We start from the raw sequence: 21,027 nt of genomic DNA, 5'->3' as shown, positions 1-21,027 counted from the left end.
AACTGAGCTTGTGTTTTGTGTATGAGCTTATTGGTGTTTAATCACAGTTAAAAAAAACTGTCGGAATAACAGTATAAGGAAAAAAATTCTGATTATGTGTATTATACACTGAAAAAATATTGCAGCCTACTTTTCTTAGTTGAATAAAAGGAACTTAATAGTATCTCATCTTACATCAGTCAAACTGACAAAATATTAAGCTAAACTTTGTATAACTTTTGTTGAAACTAGATTAATTTTAGTTAAAGTAACATAAAAACATTTGTTTTAATGACTTTTTGTCATATAATTTTTACAGTAAATATTAAACTATAAAAAAGTTCAAAGTCAAACCAAAATCACAAAAATAAATGAATCATACATACAAACACTGTAAAAAAGTAATTACACAAAAAATGATGTTTGCTCTTTGTTCAAGCAATATATTTAATTTTTATCTTTTTAAACTGAACTTGTGAGTGCTTTTTGGGACAGAAATTGTTTTATGTGCAATCCACTTCATTCATTGAGTTAATTCAATTTCTTCAAGTTGTCTCAACAAATCGATTGTGTGGAACCTACAGCATTTATTACAGTGTAGTTACTTTAAAAAGTGAGTCAAGGCATTGGCTTAAAAGCAATAAGTTGACTTTACTTTAAAAAGTGAGTAAACATAACTGTTAAGTCGGCTTAATTTTTATTATTATAAGCATAATTAATTTACTTAATAATTATAAAGCAAACACGTTTACTCATCACTGAAAAACTGTATACTAATTACTTTAAAAGTGATATAATATAATATAATATAATATAATATAATATAATATAATATAATATAATATAATATAATATAATATAATATAATATAATATAATATAGGTGATTCAGTGGTGCAGTAGGTAGTGCTGTCGTCTCACAGCAAGAAGGTCGCTGGGTCAGTTGGCATTTCTGTGTGGAGTTTGCATGTTCTCCCTGCGTTTGCATGGGTTTCTTCCGTTTCCCCCACAGTCCAAAGACATGCGGTACAGGTGAATTGGGTAGACTAAAATTGTCCGTAGTGTATGAGTGTGAATGAGTGTGTATGGATGTTTCCCAGAGATGGGTTGCAGCTGCAAGGGCATCCGCTGCATAAAACATATGCTGGATAAGTTGGCGGTTCATTCCGCTGTGGCGACCCCAGATTAATAAAGGGACTAAGCCGAAAAGAAAATGAATAATATAATATAATATAATATAATATAATATAATATAATATAATATAATATAATATAATATAATATAATATAATATAATATAATGATTTGGTGCTCATTCATTATTGTTTAAAGAAGTGTTTATTTATTGTTAAAATAAATAAAAAAAACTATTTAAAAAATTTATTCACATAAAAAATGACACACATGGAAGCAAGAAATTGACTGTATAGTTTATTAAAAATCAAGATATAGAAACATGGTTGGGGTAAAAAGCATCCGATTTAAGGGCTCTCACGCATCAAGCCTCTGAGAGAGCACCATCCCTGACAGATCAACAAATTTGGAATGCAAGAAAATAATGACAATTAGCTAAAAACAAGCAGCTTCTGTGTTGTCTCTGGAACTTGTGGTCAAATTATACGTGCATCTATAAAAAAGAAACAATATGATGAATATAGTGATGAATTACAATTTTGCATCCTACATACCGTCACCTTTGTATTATAAGGTTCTATCTGACATTTTTGTCAAAATTGAGTTATTGACATATTCTTATTAAATGTCAACGTATTTACATTATGGGATGTTTTTTATAAGTTGTTTAAATTTTAAGACTTTTTATTTAAAAAACAAATGTTACACACATACTGTTGGCCATATGGAATGCAAAAACTTTGAAGCTCAATATCTCAAAATCATTCAGAACGCAAAAAGAACCTTATAATTCCAAGGTGACGATATGTTAGAGGAATGTAACATTATCATTGATCAATTTATTTGTAGTAGTCAGTACTAGATTATAATTACCACTAAATTAGTCATCATGATCATCATCATCATCCTTTGGAACGGGAGCCTACCAGAAAAAAAACAACAACACATACACTGTAAAAATGCAGGATTGCACACAATTCATTCATGTTGTCCTAACACAAATCCATTAAGTTATCGTAACTAATTTTAGTAGATCGAACATAAAACAATTACGTTTTCCCCCCAAAAAAACTCCAGTGTTTCGTTTCAGTTCATTTTAAAGTACTCACTGTAAAAATAATACTGTTTTTAAACTATCAAAACTTTTTGACAACTATCAAAACTTTTTTGTCCACCTTGGGCCTCAATGACACCCTGTAAAAAATCTTGACACATACGGTATATTTTTACATTATTTAACATGTTTAAGTCAAGGTAATCAGGTTTCAACTAAATTTCTTGGTCACACTGAATTTGATGGACCATTTGTTGAGTTTAAGTTACATTGCATCTACATGCCAACTAATTCTCATTAGATTATAAGTAGACTGTTAGGTTGGGGTTAGGGTTAGTGTAAGCTGACATGTACTTGCAAAGTTTCTTGCAGTCAATTAAATGTCTGTTTAGCAGCAGTATCAACAGATAAAAAGCAGATAGTCTAATACTCAAATGGACCACCAAAATAAAGTATTACCAATTTCTTTAAGTTACACAAAGTTTAACTTAATATTTTTAGTCAGTTTTACTGATGTAAGTTGAAATAACTAGAAAAGTTAATTTTAATTCAACTGAAAGTTTAAGTCAGTAAGATTTAGATATACAGTGTATGACATTAATTCACAAAATAAATGGATGTACCGGGGCAGCAGGAGCAACGGGGGCAGCTGGGGCAGCAGGGACAACAGGAGCAGCAGGGGCAGGACGGAAGTCAAAGGGGTACAGCTAGAAAACACAGAAATATATTTAGGAAATTGAAGAAAATGATCTTATTCTTGAGACTCACACATCATGTGGCAATAAATGTGAATAAAAGGTGGAAAACACGTACAACTTCAATGCTCTCTTTGCCTGCGGGCTGCGGAATCTCGTGTTTAATGAAGCCACGGACGGGTTGAGCCTGTGGAGGATGAGACAAAACAAAATGAGGAAGAACTGCAATGCATGCTAAACATTCAGATGATGAGGAAAAAATATTAGGTGCACTTGGAAACTTACAGGAACTCCAGCTGCAGCCTGCTGAGCTGCCAAAAGCTAAAAAAAAAATAACAAAATAAATTATATATTAATTATTTTTAATGCATTAATAAGTACAATAGAATATCAAAATGAACACAGTGATAATAATAATAAAAAATAATAATCTTTTTCACACATACAAGCTCGATTTCAGAAGGTCTTGCTGCAGCAGGGGCCGCTTGCTGAGCCTGTAAATCATCAAAGACACTTCTTATATAATAAACATCCTATAATGTGAAATATACAGCTATTGTAAAAGATTAAATTCTTTTGATTCACATTTTACAGTCATGTGTTTGAGAAAACTTGTTTTATTCTGTAACTTGTTTTATTTTGACTTTCTTCAGAACTTTTAAACAAACAAAACAACATTTCTAAATATTTTTTCTGGTTTCTTTCTTAAAAATTAGTTCTTAAAAACAATGACAATATTTTTATTTTAAAATTTGTAAGAAATGTTATCAAGTAAAAAGAGTTTTCAAGTAATTTTTCAATTGCTGTATGATTCTAAATGCCTTGAAATGCTTGATTTAGGTTGTAAATTAAATAAATGTATCATAAATTCTTGATTTGGATCAAACTAACCTGTGGAGCCATTACAGGTTTGTACTCTACCTCATAATACATCACTTGCTGTGGGTCAGAAAACAAGAAAATTAGTATCACAATATTTCCATTATATATTATGCTATCCTAGTCTGACTAAATATCTAAATATATATATATATATTTTAAATGAATATAGATCATATACCGGAGCGCAGTAAGCAGCTCCAATGATGAATGCCAGCAAAATGAGGGATCTCATGATGATTGATGATGTCTGAAATGAAATAATCAACATGAAATATGAAATTAAGAACAAAATACATCAATGTTTCAACTTAGTTTTCTGTTGAATTAAGCGTACTTTACCTTGGTTTAAGTCTCTTGAACGTGATCAGGATTGTTGAGGAGGATTTTGTGATGCTGCGTTCTCGATCTTCGCTTTATATTCACATGGCAAACAAAAAATAGCATCAGTATATGATTGGCTTTGGTGGGTAGCCAAGCTTCATTAAAGAGGACAAAAAATGTGCGTTGAAAGCAAAAGTATAGATCTTTGCTTATCTCAAAGCAAGATTTTGGCCATGACTGTAATTACATTCAATTTGACTTGATACATGTCACAGTACAGTACATATAAATCAAATGCTAAATGCATTAAAGGCACAAGTGATGAAATCTCTTTGACGGCACTGTTCACGCTTGTTCTTCTGCCTGAGGATACTGCTACATATGCTATATGCATTTGTAAATAATATTATAAATATTAAATACCAAAGTAGACACAAAGAAAATAATAATGTACTTAATTTGTTGAAGAAATTCTGTTCCACTGAATATAAATGGTTAAAAATATGTTTCTACTCCTTTTGTGTTCAGGATTTGCATTTATAAAGTATATATATATTACAGTTATTATGTATACTTTTTATAAGCCCTCCTATAAAATCTTTATTCAGCAAAAGTTATGTTTAAAAGAGTAAGTGAATTTTATCTGTATTTACTATATTACTATACTTTTCTTTTCCCGCTGGAAATAATCTAGTTAAGCCGTTAAAGTGCATTTTAAAATATTAATAATAGTAAAATATTAATTACTCTCATCCTGGCAAAAACAAAAAGTAGCTATTAGAAATTAGTTATTAAAAATGTTATCTTTAAAATGTGTTGAAAGAAAAAGTCAATAACTTTAATATTAATATTCACCAGTTTTTGTGTTCACTATAAAATGAATTATATATATAGAAATTTATTCTATCTATTAAGGTTTACACATAATATTTTACATGTACTGTTTAAAAGTTCAATCGGTTCAGTCAGTCAGTAACAGGACATTAAGGCCCAGTTTCACAAACAGGGCTTAGATTAAGCCAGGACTCAGCCTTGGTTAAATTAGGCTATTTAAGCCACATTTATAAAAATGGCCTTAGAAAAATATATTACTGGTGTGCACCTGGAGATAAAAAATGACACTGACGAATCTCATCACAAGTTATTTTGAGTTGAGACAGCGCAAACATGCAATTTAATTTTGACTAGCTCTAAACCTTGTTTGTGAAACCGGGAGTAATTCTGTTATATTTTTGGAGACTTCAACTTCAGTTAAGAGGAGCTAAATCCAATTAAATTGGTCATTGGTAGGCCCACACGGAATCTGCGCATGCAGAAATCCACAGATTTCTGCAGATTTTCAGCCCATCATTGAGTCTGTTTATTTAGTTGTGTGTTAATGTGTGTAAATTTATATCTGTTTAGTTTTTTAAATGTTCATATGATTTACTTACAATACAGTTTGTAAAGTAACAATTTCTGTCTTTTAGTAGATATATAGTAAATGTAATACATAAGAGACCTGCTTTGTTGACCAAATACAGTTGAAGTCAGAATTATTAAACCCCCTGTTTATTTTTTATAATAGTTTTTATAATTTTTATAGTTTTAATAACTCATTTCTAATAACTGATTTATTTTATCTTTGCCATGATGACAGTAAGTAATATTTTACTAGATATTTTTCAATACACTTCTATACAGCTTAAAGTGACATTTAAAGGCTTAACTTAATAAGGTTAATAAGGTAGGTTAGGGTAATTAGGCAAGTTATTGTATAATGATGGTTTGTTCTGTAGAACAGTGTTTCCCAACCCTATTCCTGAAGGCACACCAACAGTCCACATTTTCAACCTCTCCCTAATCAAACACACCTAAATCATCTTAACATAACATCAGAAGAGACTCCAAAACCTGAAGTTAATGGGTCAGATAACGGAGACATCCAAAATATGTACTGTTGGTGTGCCTCCAGGAACAGGGTTGGGAAACACTGCTGTAGACTATGAAAAAATATAGCTTAAAGGGGCTAATAATTTTGACCTTAAAATGGTTTTTAAAAAATTAAAAACTGCTTTTAAGCTAGCCGAAATAAAATAAATAAGACTTTCTCCAGAAAAAAAAATATTATTAGACATACTGTGAAAATATTTTAAAAAGAAAAGAAAATTCAAAGGGGGGCTAAAAATTCTGACTTTAACTGTAAGGGGATCTAATAGGATTTGCATTGTAAACATTAAATACAAATTAAAAATGTATTATTTCTTTTATTTAACATATTAAGGTTTTAGTTACGATACACCCAAAATCATTCCGCATGAATCTGCAAATTTTTTACAATATTCTGCGCACAAATAACTAAAAAAAGTTCGCAGATTCTGTCTGGCCCTGGTTATTGGTCAGTTGTATATGTGTGTGTATTTAGCCATAATATAGCTGCAATCACTAATTAATGGGTTTAAAGGACTTTAGGACCTTTAGGTATTTTCCTTAAGAGGTTAAATTAATTATTTAGTCAGCCTACCCCTGTAATACATGTCCAAAAAAGCTAAGTTGTTCAGAATGAAGTACTCTATCGTACAGTGCATGTGTGAATAATTGTTAAAGGGACAATATTTTATGTTACTTCATAGCTTAAAGATGCTGAAAGTTCATTGGTCAGTGGTGGTTATGATTTTCAAGATATGCCCTATATTAGAAGACATGGGTAGCACTTTTATTTCAAGTAATTTGCACTAATAGTTTCTAAGTTACAGCTATGCTTATGTTGTTGTCTGTATTATGGTGCCACCTGTGGCCAAACAGTGCAACATATTTACTTGTGACCATAAATACACAGAACAGGCTCATAGGAAATGTGCCTCAGAAAAACGTTAAATATGTTGCTTCGGGTACGTTTCGTTGTATGTTTCAGGTGACAAAATCCACTAGAGGGCACTGTCTACCTTTCTGACAATCTGAAATGTATTACTTATGGTACATTTTGTTGTACATTTCTGAGACACGTCCTTCTTGTACACTTCCATGAGGAGGCAGAGCTTGTAGTACAGATTACGTAGCAAACCACTGACCTAAATCTTTTCCTAAACCCAACCAATAGCGTTTTCAAAAGCAAACGTAAAAGAAAAGTGCACTCTCAAAACATAGTTTTATACTCTGATTTTACATCACCGTTATCTCTTTTAAGAAACCATGTTCACCACACTCAAACATCATCACAAGTACAACACTGTACAAAGTGAGCTATGGAACAAACTGACCACATCAGAAATGTTGTCCATATGGAGATAAATAAGTGAGGTGAATGCGTTCCATCACAAATCAGAGACATTGTTAAGTTATTTGTTTTTATTTAGTGTTGAGCAAAGAAATACACTAAAAATATTCTTTATTTGTTGATAATATGTCCCTGTCAAATATCATTAAAGTAAAAAGGAACAAAAGTTGCCATCATACTCCACCATGTACCGCTGAAGAACATGGCGAGCCCCTTTACAAACTGGGAACAGCAGGAAAGCCGCCCATAAGGAAGTAAGTGGTCAGCTGGTAGCACGAAAAGTCCAACCACCGCCGTAGCGTTCGTTTTAAAGACGATTTGCAGCCATACGTACCTCTGGCTACATAATTTATGATCTCCAGAAATGTATATAGGCCTATGTTGGTATTGCCATGCATCAAAGTTTTAAAACTTTATGACTTATACTTTGGCCTGCCAGATCAGTTTTAAAGCAGCATGATGATCTTTTGTTTAAGCAATGTTCACTAAAAGCATTTGCTAACATGCACTTAAATGTAAAATGTGTAGGAGTAGAGAGCTGTTTTTGTCAGGGTCAATTCAATGCACGAAAATGAAGACCTCTCATAGTTTGAGCTTGCTGAATCTTGGCACTCTCATCCTTAATATGATCATGGGAAGTGAACATGATTGTGTAAGAAAAAAAAATCTACACACACACTGCATTGGTGAGGGTTCAATGAATTGTTGCTAGTCAAGCCAGAAACATAATATTCCCTGCAATAAAGATCCAATCACAGACTGTTCCTGGGTAGTTCAGCCAAAAATGAAAAACACCTCATCTTTTATTTTCCGTCATGTAGTTTTAAACCTTTATGAGTTTCTTTCTTCTGTTGAACCCAACAGAAGATATTATGGAATATGCTGGTTGCTGACACCCCTTCAAAACAAACTACTATGGAAGTCAATGTGTGCCTGCAGCAGATTTCAAAATATTTCGAGTTCAACTGAAGAAATAAATTCGAATATGTTTTGAACAAGTGAAACATTAAACAATGACAGAATCCAATAATTTTGGGTGAAGTATTGCTTTAAGTATTCACTTGCTTAAATTCAAATGATATATCACCAGTAGATAGTTTAGTGGTCCTAATGTTCTCTGTATGAATACCTTCAACAAATAAACAATATATTATACTAAAACCATTGTAGAAGTGAACTTTATAATCACAAACCTTTCTCTCTCTCTACAGTGTGCACATTTTTCCAAGTAATGTTAATACCACTGGCACTTGATGACAGATGAACTCTGCAACACAGAAATAGCCTCAGGCTGTCATTAACTTTGATTTAATTATAAGTCAGGTATATACATTGAGGCCCACACACACAGTTCACAGTAAAAGACCAAAAAGATATTTTGGTAACACTTTACAATAAGGCTCAACACATTTATTACAGTATTTATTCATCTTTGTTAACATTAGTTACAGTCGTTCACTGTTAGTCCTTGTTAAATCACACTTTGGATTTTAACAATGCATTAGCAAATGTTTAAATTAACATTAACTGTGATTAAGAAATGTTGTAGATGTATAGTTGACTGCTGCTAGTTAACCAACATTAATGGTACTTTATTATAAAATTTGACAGATTTATCAAAGTCACAAAGTCAAAAATGTACTTCTGAAAAGATTATAAAGCAGTAACAAATAATAAAAAAAATATATATATATATATACAGTTGAAGTCAAAGTTATTACCCCTCCTGGGCATTGTTTGTTCTTTTTCAAATATTTCCCAAAAGATGTTGAACAGAGCATAGAAATTTTCATAGTATTTACTAGAATATTTTTTCTTCTGGAGAAAGTCTTACTTCTTTTATTTATTGGTTTTTAATTAAAAAAAAAACACTTTAAGGTCAATATTATTAACCCCCTTATATTAAATATTATCAATATTTTTTTTTTGATTGTCTACAGAACATACCATTGTTTTACAATCACTTTCATAATTACGCCAAACTGCCTAATCATTCTCATTAACCTCTACTGTATACCCTAATAAGTTGAAACTACTCAAATGATTTTAGGAAAGTGATTCTCTCAGTTAGTTTGAGTAATGGAAAATCGACAACTCAATTAATTGAGTTGACCAAATGTGGTCTCTTCATTGAATCAACTTAAATGTTTAAGTACAGACAACTTAAATTGGCTCAAAGACTAAACTTCCAAAATTTTCAGCTTTTATATTCTTTTCTACTCCCAGGGTCTTTTATTGAAGTTGATATTTAGCCGCTCCATGTTGGTGTTTCATAACATCAAATTTTTACGAGGTGGGTTGTTAGTCCAACGCTCAATCCCCAACCTGGATGACCAATTTAGCTTACCCAATTCTATTCTATAAGACTATTGCGCATGTCTTTGGACTGTGGGGGACACCGGAGTACATGGAGGAAACCGTCTTGCTGTGAGGCATCATCACTACCTACTACGCCACCATGTCACCCCTGTGTGTATATCAACTAAGAATTAATTAATGATTTAACTTTTCTACTTTATCAGATAGGTTCTGCTGCACCTCAGCAAAATTCAGCATCACAAGCAAAATGACTGCCTTGTGTCATATAACATATATCGACCAATCAGCACAGTTGTCAAGGCAGAATTTCAAGTGCAACCAATCATTTTAAACCAATGGTCTTAAACTCAATTCCTGGAGAGCCACAGCTCTGCATAGTTTAGCTCCAACCACATCCAACACTCACCGGCTTAATAGTCTCTAGTAAGCTGCGGTCACACTGGACTTTTCTACCCATAGACTTCCCTTCATCCGCACACGAATGCGTCAGACCTGAATCGCAAGCTTGTGCGACAAGTTTCGCTGTTCACTGCATTGCAAAGTTCAAGCTTGATGAACTCTGACCGGAGACATTGCATCACTTGACTGCATGAGACCAACAGAGAATCAAAACATGACCTCTTTGGACAGAAATTTTAAATATATACCAATTGCTCGCTTTTTTAAATGTCTAATTACCTTTTCGCAGCACCGTACTACAGAATTTTGCAAGCTCAAACTCTAGTGTGACCGCAGCTGTAGTCTTGAACACTTTGATTAGTTGGATCAGCTGTCTTTGATTAGGGTTGGAGTAAAACTGTGCAGATCTGCGACCCTCCAGGAATTCAGTTTGAGAGCTGTGTTTTAAACAGAGACATGGTGAATCGTGAATCGTAAAATATTAATTAAAAGTTTTTTGCTGCCTAATAAGTAAGTTAAACACACCTGTTTAAGTTTTGATGCCAAAACTTGGTATTTTAAGTAATGTCAAGATATATTACCTTAATAACTTTAGTAATGACAACAGTGGGGTTTACAGTGTAGTTAAGCCTTTAAATGTCACTTTGAAGTTGAATAGTAGGGTCTTAAAAAATATCTTGCCAAATATTATGTACTGTCATCATAGCAAAGATAAAAGAAATCAGTTATGAAAACTATTATGTTTAGAAAAAAAATCTACTTACCGTTAAACAGAACTTCTGGAAAAATATATACAAGGGCACTAATAATTCTGACTTCAACTGTAAAGGATCAGAATTGCATTGAAAAATGACTCAACCCAATATATAAATCAGTTAGCTTAACATAAAATACATATTTGGGTAAATCTTGCATTAAACATGTATCTTAGGGGTACATCTCATTTGCAGTATTGGTGTCGACAGTATCAGAAAGCAGTGGTGGGGCTGCTGAAAAAAGATCTTCTTTGTATTCTGCTGTTGGGAGTGTATCGGGAACTAGATTGGGACCCCTGTTTTGAGGATTAGGGTGGACGGTAGGAACATCTGCTGAAATGAAAGCCCCGTGACCTGAATCTAAAGGTGCAAAAGAGTTGGTTGAGGGAATTTCAGCGGACACACATGGCGCTCGGTCACGATCCTGCGTGCCAGAAATCCTTCTAGGCAGCGCTCCACTATTTGGATGGGATCCACCAGTTGCAGGTATGGCATCTCTGCTAGGAGGCACAGCTATTACGCCGGGTTGCTGGAGCTCAGTAATGCCCGGGTAGGTCATTCCAGTGGCAGGGAAGGGGTTGGGTGGTCTTACAGGGCCAATGGGTACAACCGTTTGTGGTCCAGAAACAGGAAACACATTACCTCTTATCGCGGGTAAGTGCATGTTAACACGGCCCATGTTCTGCAGTGTGGGATATAAATAGAGATTAAATGCATGTACTTGATGGAATGAACACAAGAAGGCATTATGGGGCAGATTAATAACATAGTCTTATTTTAATGTGGTTTCTTGCATATTATTGTTTCACTGTAAAAATATTCGAACACTTTAGGTCACAATTCATGCTGTTAACTACTGATTTATTACCTGCCTATTATTAAGATACTGATTGTTCAGTAGTTATAAAGTATAATCTTTAAAGTATTAATCTTATCATTATACATCCCTAATCCAAAACCTAAACCCAACTTCTACTTTACTAACTATTAATAAACAGCTAAGTAGAAGTTTATCAAGCTAGTATGGTTATTTAATGGTTTGTTAATACTGTAAAGAGTGACCTAAACAAAAAATATTAAGTTAAACTTTGTATAACCTAAAAAAAAATAAAGTTGTCTTGACTTTGTCATTACATTTTTGGCATGTGCATTCTGAAATTGGATGACGTTTCAGATGTAGATATTATTGACTATTACTAGTATACAAGAAGGGGAGGGTGTCCTTTAAAGGTATAGTTCACACAAAATGAGAATTGTTTTTGTTCTGTTGAACACAAAAGAAGATATTCTGGAGAATGTTAGGAAAAAAGCAGGAATGTTATGGGAATTCAGTGTCTGCTTCTTACCATCATTCTTTAATATATCTTCGCTTGTGTTCAACAGAAGAAAGAAATTCAGATAGGTTTGGGACAAGTGGAGGATGAGAATGTGATGACAACATTTTTGGGTTGACAACATCACTTTAAATATGGCAGCCACTACACAATACAAAATGTTGTGATGTGGATTGCCATAATCTACAAGCAAAAAAATGCTGGGTTGCTTTATCTCAACTTTGTGTAAAATATGGACAGGCCAAAGATTAAAGGTTAAAAAGTGTTTTTAAAACTGTAATTCAAATTTAATTGAAACAATCCATTATTGGGTTTGTCCATATTTGACCATTGGGTAAAATCTACCAAGCATTCCATAGAGTGTATTAATAGACTGTCTGCTCAATCACCTGTTAATAATTAATTTTTATGGAAATTCTACGAATAACTATATGTGATACTGCAAGTACACTTCAACTTCTGCTAACCCTATAACTCTAATCTAATATTCTACTAATAATCTACTAATTATATAACAATAATAATAATAATAGTAATGATAATAATAATAATAATAATTAATTCCTTTTTTAATTTGATATTCCTTACATTATACACTTGAAGTCAGAATTATTAGCCCCCTGAATTATTAGCCCCCCTGTTTATTTTTCCCCCAATTTTAGTTTAATGGAGAGAAGATTTTTTCAACACATTTCTAAATATAATAGTTTTAATCACTCATTTCTAATAACTGATTTATTTTATCTTTGCCATGATGACAGTAAATAATATTTGACTAGATATTTTTCAAGACACTTCTAAACAGCTTGAAGTGACATTTAAAAGCTTAACTAGGTTAATTAGGTTAACTAGGCAGGTTAGGGTAATTAGGCGAGTTATTGTATAATGATGGTTTGTTCTGTAGACTATCGAAAAAAGAATTAGCTAATAATTTTGACCTTAAAAAATGGATTTTAAAAATTAAAAACTGATTTTATTCTAGCCAAAATAAAATGAATAAGACTTTCTCAAGAAGAAAAAATATTATCAAACATACTGTGAAAATGCCCTTGCTCTGTTAAACGTCATTTGGAAAATATCTAAAAAAGAAAATAGAAATAATTCAAAGGGGGCTAATAATTCTGACTTCAACCGTATAGTGCTTTTCTGAAAACTTAAAATGCTTTACACATTAGAGGGAATCTATATATAATGAGAGTTTGTTGCCATGTTATTGTAAAGTTACTTACAACTAAAACATGTTTAATAAGGGTCATCAAAATAAAGAGTAACCAATATATTTTTAAAAACTTAATCATTAATTAAATTATTTTTAGATCACTAAAAAGGTGTAACTGAGATGAACCAAATACTAAAGAATTAAACATGAATGTACCAATATATTTTCTTAAATGATGATGATAATAATAATAAACAAACAGAACGTGACCTATTCATACTTTAAAGCCTCACTGTTATTGAATTTACCTGAAGTTCCTCAGAGCTCAGTCCACCATATGACCCAGCCTTTAAAACACATTCAAACCAAAAATTATCACATACTGAACATAGTTGATGGAAAATATAATTTTCATAGAAAGAAAACGTAATTATTTAACTCACCATTCGCTGTGGCATTTGAGGAACCATATAAAAAATTGGTTGAACCTGTAAAACAGCATGTGTCATATTAGAATATGCACACTTGAGTTGCTTGAATCCATAATTTTTGCATTGATAGAGACCTGTTGTTGCTGCTGAGGCTGATTTGGATGCATTTGGTGAGCATTTTGCCCCTGTTGGGGCCTAACTGGCCGTGGAGCTGCATTAGCGGGATATTGCTGGAAAGCAGGCACTCCATAGGAAACTAATCAGAAACAATATACAGTATATTATTAGCCCTCCTTAATTTAAGCATACCCCCCCCCCCCCCCCCACCACCACCACCACCACCATGTTTATTTCTCTTTAATGGAAAGAATCTTTTTTTCAACACATTTTTAAACAGATTAGTTTTAATAACTCATTTCTAATAACAAATTTATTTTATCTTTGCCATGATGACAGTAAATAATATTTTACTAGATGTTTTTTAGGCTATGTTCAGCTTAAATTGACATTTAAAGGCTTAACTAGGTTAGGCTAAGGTAATTAGGCAAGTTTTTGTATAACAGTGGTTTATTATGTAGACAATTGTAAAAAGTATTGCTTGTAGTAGGGCTAATAATATTGATCTTAAAATGGCATTTAAAAATTAAAAACTGCTTTTATTCTAGCCGAAATAAAACAAATAAGACTTTCTCCAGAAAAAAAAAAATATGATAGGAAATACTGTGAAAAAATTGTTGCTCTGTTAAACATAATTTGGAAAATATAAAAATATAAATATAAAAAAGAAAATCATAGGACGACTAATAATTTTGACTAGATAAGATATTTTAAAGAGGATTCTGAGGCACATAAAGTATTAGTAAAGCATGAATGAACCGATTGACTTCTCTCTCAGTAGTTGGATGCTGATCTGACAAACTGCTGACAATAGATTTTATTTATGTGCACATGTTACTGATACTGGGGCGATATATTACTGTACATCAACCCTCTTTGTTCAGACACATCGAGTGCAGCAGGTTTTCTCAATCAATCAACGCACCTGAGACATGACACGTACAGAAGACAGACGGGAAGTTTCCTTCAGCCAAAACATTTGGATCATTTACAAAACAGGCGAAACACAAAGGCTTGCTTGAGGGTTACATTGCTAAATTTAATTAAGTTCAGGTTTGGACCCTGATTGAGAATAAACCTGCTGAACCCAGTCAGTCTGTTAGCTCTTCCTGTGGTGTATTTTTGCTGACTACAAACAAAAACCACACATATTTCTTTTATTGCAGAATAAATTATGGAAACACTCTTACTGTCGGGTTCCTTGATTGCTGTCCAAGAATGGGATAGTAGAAAAACTGAAAAATAAAGAAGCAGAAATGTATTTTAATAAATGTACTGACATGTTATTTAAAATAGTCAAATGTTTACATTATACTCTTAAAATAAAGATTGTTTTTAAATTCATGACGAACGTTTAGCATCAATAGAAACTTTCCTATGTTAAAAAGGCTCTTAAAGTGGAAAATGGTTTATTAAATATGAGGTTTTTAAAGGTTTTGATGTCACAGATCCCAAAATGTGTCGATGAATTTCACAGTTCAGTTGAGTGAAAGATGCTTATTATAAAATTTAACAGGCATGTATATACTGTAGTGCTTTGTTTAAAGACCCTATTTGTACTTATATAAAATGGGTCTAGTGTTTTTTGTATGTGTAAAAATATTTGGTATCACTTTATTTTTTTTGGTCCCTTTAATGCAATTTGTTGAATTTACTGTAAGTTACATTACATCTACAATGCAATGTTATTTTCGATTATTATTCAATAGACTATTAGGTTGGGGTTAGGGTTAGTGTATATAGACATGAACCTGCAAAGTTACTTATAGTCAGTTAAATGCCTGTTGAAGGAGGAGTATCAGCAGATATTAAGGAGACAGTCTACTAATACTCAAATGAGAATTAATTGGCATGTACATGTTGTTGTAATGCAACTTTTAGTCAACAAAATGTGCAATAGGGACCATTAAATTAAAATGTTATCAAATATTTATTTTCTATTACAGTAAATGACTGTTTTTGTCATATTACTTCTTTAATAATACTGTATTTATAATCTCTTCAGTAATTTTTCAGTTGTTTAGGATTATTAATTTACCGTATACTTCATTTTATTTAACATTCATTAGTTCATTAAATGATTAGTTACTTAAAGCGAGTAAACCAATTGCCTTAAAAGCAACACATTTACTTTACAAAAATAGTAAACTCATTGTCACTTTAAACTGTTAAGTTGACAGAATTTTTATAATTATGCTAATTGTTCTTACTTTTTAAAAATAAAAAGTAAACTATAATCACTTTTTTCCAATACACCTTTATTATATTTGGGTGTTTTTTTTTTCAGCTTTTCTGTATATAGCAAAATGACAGTAACGAAAATAAATCTGCTCTTCCACACTCCAGTGTGTCTTCTAAATTCAATACAGGCTATAATTGTAGCTTTTATAGACTTAATAACGCAAATATGTAATATTGTGATAATTACAGTAATTATTTGAAAACAGATGTGCTAAAATAGTCTGACACTGTAAAATGGAATTAGTTGACTTAAAAAGTGAGTACAATAAGCATAATTATAAAATTAAGTCAACTTAACAGTTTCAAATTACAATGCGTTTACTAACATTATTTTTGTAAGTCAACTTGTTGCTTTTAAGGCAATTGGTTTACTCGCTTTAAGTAACTAATCCATTTTTACAGTGTAGCATAGTTATTTATTTATAATTATTATTTAATTATTAGATTATTTGAATATAATTTCTATTATTCTATTTATTGTTTTATTTGTGTTATTCTATTATGTTTGTGGAGAGAGAGAAATTTATTTTCGTTTATTTTCAGTAATTGCATTTCTGTTTGCATTGTATTTTAATCGCGATTATTTAATCATATTTTGTATTTTTTTAAATATGTTGCTTACATTTTTGTAATTTAGATAATGTCTTTTTAAATCATTTTTATTTATTTTTACATTCGTCCCACATTTCTCCACACTGTTAACAATTTCTGTAATTGTAAAATTACACAATATTTAACTGTAAAATTAACTGTATTTTACTGTAGAATAGTTATACAGTATAGTACATTATTTTAAAGTTGCATTGTGGGAAATAACCTCTAAACACCATTAAAATACAGTGTTTTTTAATTTGCTGTAAATGGAAATACAGTATTTATACTGTAATTAGATTTACAGTAAGTTTCTGGCGAAATGCTGCCAGTAAGTCACTGTAAATTATACACGCTGTAAAACCCAACAGTCAACTTTATCAGATGAAATCAGTGTAGTTAACTCAAAATTTACTGAAAGTTAATTCTACTCATTTGAAAAGAGTTTTGAACTCAGTGTTGAAGGTAATGAGTTAATTAAATACATCATTACTTCAACTTAAATGGAGTTAGTTCACAGTACTCATATAGATTAATTTTTTAACTCAAATGGTTTGTTGCAATCGATTTCCTCAAATGGTTTGAGCTTAACTTTTTGGTTTTTACAGTGCAGGAAATTTTTTACAGTGCATTTGTAAACTCCTGCATTTAATCATTAACTGTTCTTAATGCAAATAAACAAATCTCTTAGCATGCGTTAGGTCAAAGCTTCTTTAGGCAACCAAAAAAAAGGTAAAGAAATGTGACGTTTCTAACCTGTGGTTGCTGAGAATAAGGAAGGTACTGAAACTGTGCTGGATGCTGTCTGACAGCAGTACTGGGGTTGGGTTGAGAGCCCCATGGATTGGACGCCTGTGGCTGAAGACCAGAGAGCATTATGGGAGATCCAGGCTGAAACTGCTGCATACCTCCCACTGGCAGCGATTCCTTCAAATCAGCATTAGGGGAGAGCTACAAAAAGGTTCAGGTATTAGTATACCGAAAAAAGAAAATGATGTTATTAATTACTCACCCTCGTGTCATTCCAAACCCCTGAGATCTTTGTTCATCTTCAAAATACAAATTCAAATATTTTTAGGTGAAATCCTCCAAAGTCAACAACAATCCGGACTCATTCAAAGTCCAAAAGATACCGAAAACACCTTCAGTGGTTCATTCGGAATATTATCAAGCTACGAGAATACTTTTGTGCACACATAAAACAAAAACAATTATTTTATTCAACAGTTTTATGTCCTCATTGTCAGTATATTGCATGTGCATATATTGAGGTTTCATCAGTGAATAGTAAACACGCACAATATACTGACACTGAGGACAATAAACTGTTAATTAAAGTCGTTATTTTTTGTTTTATGTGAGAACAAAAGTATTTTCGTTGCTTGATAATATTTTAATTGAATCATTGAAGGCATGTGCTCAGTTTTGAGATTGTTTTTTTAGATATCTTTCCAGATTTTGAACGAGAATGATAAATTGCTGTGAATATGACAGTTGGGTTGACTTGAGTGAGAGATCCTTATTATAAAATTTAACAGACATGTATATACTGTAGTTTTTGTTTAAAGGCCCTATTTATAGACTAAAATACTTACATTATGAATTGGTACTTGTGGGATTTTGTGTGTGTGTGTGAAAATTTCCCATTACATTAAATTGCTATATGTCACAAAAGTATTCTCATTGATTGCTAAAATTATAATTGAATCATTGAAGGGATGGTCCATTTTGAGGTTGTTTGAACAAAAATGATAACTTGCTCTTATGGAGAATGAAGGAACTCTCAGACTTAAAATAAATGGAAATATAAAACATAATTCTGAAGGTTGGAGGTTGGAGTATTTTAATTTTTAAAATAGAAGAAATGCTGATGTCACTTCCGGGAAGGAAGAAGTTGTGTCATAAAGATTTTATCACCGTCTAATATAGTTCAGTTAAGTTGTTATTAAACCTTTGTTCGAAACAACATCACTGGGCTGTCTAATGTTACTCATGTTTAAATCCAGCTTATTCAAAGAAAGAAAGAAGACAAGAAGTGACAGATTTATGACACAAACACAAGGTCTTCACTATAAAGTATGCTGGAGCTGGTTGGAGCTAATCTGCATGATGTTGGCCCTCCTTTACCAGTTTTAGTTCTTTATTGGCATTAGATTTCATGAAGAATCTTTAACTTCTATGTTATCTTTCCATTCTGCACAAGCAGGGGTGGATTTAACCAATAAGCAAGGTAAGCAGCCTCTTAGGGCAAGAATCTAGTTGTTTAGATTTCTAAGAGAGAGCGAGTTGGCAGCCATTAGCCTATTTGAGCAAAGACGGTTGACGATGTGCATCCACAAGATGGCGACAGAGACCGCATAATAAGCCCTCAGAGAAAAACAGCGTGATTTCAAACTACAGCTGATCAAATCATTATTAAACAGGTAAATGACTTTCTAAGTCAATCTTTCTCTTTTGTATGTTGTAGTGCTGTATACCATAGTAATATTGTGATCTCCTGATTGCAACAGAGAAATACTGTGAAATCTCTGTAGACTGATGGCATTTCATGCCGTTCAGCCTTATGATCTTAAAATGTGAGCAAAAATCTGCTGTTTTGTCATCACTTTAGACATTACGTTAGAGAATCATTTAAATACTAGATCTAAAGGGACGTTGGTGAATGAGCAACGGTTCCTGCTGTTCTGACATCAGCTGCAGATGTGAAGGAATGGTAAAAAAAAGTAGTTCCCCTTACAAAAGAGTTTTTGAGACTCTCCGTGTTTTATTTCTTTTTTATACACATGATTAGGCCATCAAACAGTTGTTCTGTCGAAACGCAATATCACCCTCGTAGCAGAGCGACGTGGCTATATATTGTCACTGGTGGGACACTAAGGCACCTGGTGCCGATATACAGCCACATTGCACTGCTACTCGTGTGATATTGCTCATATATAAAAAACATCATTCTCTATCATATTTTGTAAGGTTGAGGGTCTTATAAATAAAATTGTAGTGTAATCATTACGTCTGCACAAATTTGTCCCCCGTCCCCTAATAATAAAGCAGTCAAGCAGTCAAATCAGATGAAGATTTAGTTTTAAAATGAAACAATTTTTTATTTGTAGTTGTTTTCGGGGGGGGAGTTTAAAGAAAAAATATTGAAAAGAAGATTGAGTAATATAAGAAAAAGCCAGCAAGACAAACAAACAAATAAATAACTAATTAAATACAAAGGCTCCAAATCACTAAATCCAGCCCTGTGCACAAGGTTAATTACCGTGAAAATGGATGCTTTAGATTTCTAAACTAATGTACATTAAGAACAAAGTTCCTTTGTAGCATCACTCACTTTTATTTTTAAGAACTTTCATATTTACGAGTTAATATTCTCATTAACTGAACCCTTGTGATGTAGTTTACTCAAGTAAATTGAACATTGATGTATTAGCGTTCTTATGAAGTAAGATTTTTATAATGTAGCTGTGAACATCTCTCTAAAACTCTCATCTTTCAGCTGGATGAATAAAGACGATTAATGACTCACCGGAACGGCGGATGTTCCAGCAAGAAAGCACACGATCACCGCTATAAGCCTCATTTGTGTCATACCTAAAGAGACACACAAAGTAAATATCAAACTGACAAATCGCACCACACAAATTGATTACGAGATTGATAGCTAACACTGCATGATGTTAAAAAAAGACAAATACTCACTTTAAAATCCTTTGATCAAAACAGAAAACCGTAAGTGGAAAAGGCTGTACTTAAACACTGTCCATTTCTCAAGCAACCAATCAGCTGTGGGGAAAATATGAGAAATGGGCTCTGACTAAATAAAACCTCAGACCATAATTTAATCGTACAATCCAGAAAATGTCTAGTGTTTAAATGAATCATCAAATTAAGCCATTTTGAAATGTTTGACATATCCAGACGAGTTTAATTTGATATATTGGTTCAGTTTCACAGCATGAAAAGACAAATCAAAAACGGATAAATACGATCATAAAAATGAGGTTTGTTTGCGGTAGTCTGGAAGTCAACTCCAAACATTGATTTTCACTGCTTGAACAGATCCAAACAATGAAGAAATCTGGTTTATTTTCGATAAATCACGACGTTACGTTCACCCACAGCAGAAACGTGTCTAATCTGAGGTTGCTCCTCGCCGATTTTGTCTTTCCAATGTTGATTAAAGTGAAACCACAGTTACCCTTTGAAAAAGCACTTTGGTTCAGTTAATGATAGTATAATTTTGTCATTCCCACAGTAAGAACTATCCTAATTTCACACTGCGGTGAGATGACTGTTATTATTAAGTTGGGTTGAAACCGAATAGGAATGCAGACACAGACGGCAGATTTTATGAAACA

At 32.4% G+C, this 21,027-nt stretch overlaps 2 protein-coding genes across 3 annotated transcripts; both read right to left on the bottom strand.

Moving 5' to 3' along the window:
* Positions 1 to 1,396: 1,396 nt before the first annotated feature.
* Positions 1,397 to 4,191, bottom strand: scpp7 (secretory calcium-binding phosphoprotein 7). 2 transcript variants are annotated; one of them, XM_056456758.1, is made up of 9 exons: positions 4,083 to 4,191; positions 3,922 to 3,990; positions 3,753 to 3,800; positions 3,308 to 3,355; positions 3,147 to 3,182; positions 2,980 to 3,048; positions 2,790 to 2,873; positions 1,986 to 2,034; positions 1,397 to 1,605 (listed from the first exon to the last, which is right to left on the bottom strand). In XM_056456758.1, the coding sequence occupies exons 2-8, from the start codon at positions 3,973 to 3,975 to the stop codon at positions 1,993 to 1,995; spliced, it is 381 nt and encodes a 126-aa protein (XP_056312733.1). In that variant the 5' UTR covers positions 3,976 to 3,990; positions 4,083 to 4,191; the 3' UTR covers positions 1,397 to 1,605; positions 1,986 to 1,992. The 2 variants fall into 2 exon arrangements, with proteins under 2 accessions (XP_056312733.1, XP_056312734.1); XM_056456759.1 differs by having other exon boundaries at positions 3,922 to 4,000; positions 4,083 to 4,182.
* A 6,663-nt stretch (positions 4,192 to 10,854) lies between these two features.
* Positions 10,855 to 20,452, bottom strand: ambn (ameloblastin). Its single transcript, XM_056456664.1, has 9 exons — positions 20,369 to 20,452; positions 20,196 to 20,260; positions 17,423 to 17,617; positions 15,025 to 15,069; positions 14,827 to 14,959; positions 13,852 to 13,973; positions 13,730 to 13,774; positions 13,595 to 13,633; positions 10,855 to 11,475 (listed from the first exon to the last, which is right to left on the bottom strand). The coding sequence occupies exons 2-9, from the start codon at positions 20,256 to 20,258 to the stop codon at positions 10,966 to 10,968; spliced, it is 1,152 nt and encodes a 383-aa protein (XP_056312639.1). The 5' UTR covers positions 20,259 to 20,260; positions 20,369 to 20,452; the 3' UTR covers positions 10,855 to 10,965.
* Positions 20,453 to 21,027: the final 575 nt, after the last annotated feature.

Source organism: Danio aesculapii, chromosome 1, assembly GCF_903798145.1.
Source record: "Danio aesculapii chromosome 1, fDanAes4.1, whole genome shotgun sequence".
Taxonomy (NCBI): Eukaryota; Metazoa; Chordata; class Actinopteri; order Cypriniformes; family Danionidae; genus Danio; species Danio aesculapii.
The sequence above is the reverse complement of the archived record's forward strand: the minus strand, read 5'-3'. Positions and strand labels throughout refer to the sequence as shown.

What these genes read in the sequence shown, in the direction of transcription:
- scpp7 (XM_056456758.1), bottom strand. Translation starts at nt 3,975, where the DNA reads ATGAGATCCCTCATTTTGCTGGCATTCATCATTGGAGCTGCTTACTGC. An exon ending in GCAAAGAGAGCATTGAAGTT is followed by an intron (nt 2,874 to 2,979) that starts GTACGTGTTTTC and finishes TGTGTTTTCTAG; the next exon opens with CTGTACCCCTTTGACTTCCG. An exon ending in CCGTTGCTCCTGCTGCCCCG is followed by an intron (nt 2,035 to 2,789) that starts GTACATCCATTT and finishes TTTTTCTGGTAG; the next exon opens with GCTCCCGTTCCAAAGGATGA.
- ambn (XM_056456664.1), bottom strand. Translation starts at nt 20,258, where the DNA reads ATGACACAAATGAGGCTTATAGCGGTGATCGTGTGCTTTCTTGCTGGA. An exon ending in CTTTGTGTTTCGCCTGTTTT is followed by an intron (nt 13,974 to 14,826) that starts GTAAATGATCCA and finishes GTTTCTGATTAG; the next exon opens with TTTCCTATGGAGTGCCTGCT. An exon ending in CTCAAATGCCACAGCGAATG is followed by an intron (nt 13,634 to 13,729) that starts GTGAGTTAAATA and finishes TGTGTTTTAAAG; the next exon opens with GCTGGGTCATATGGTGGACT.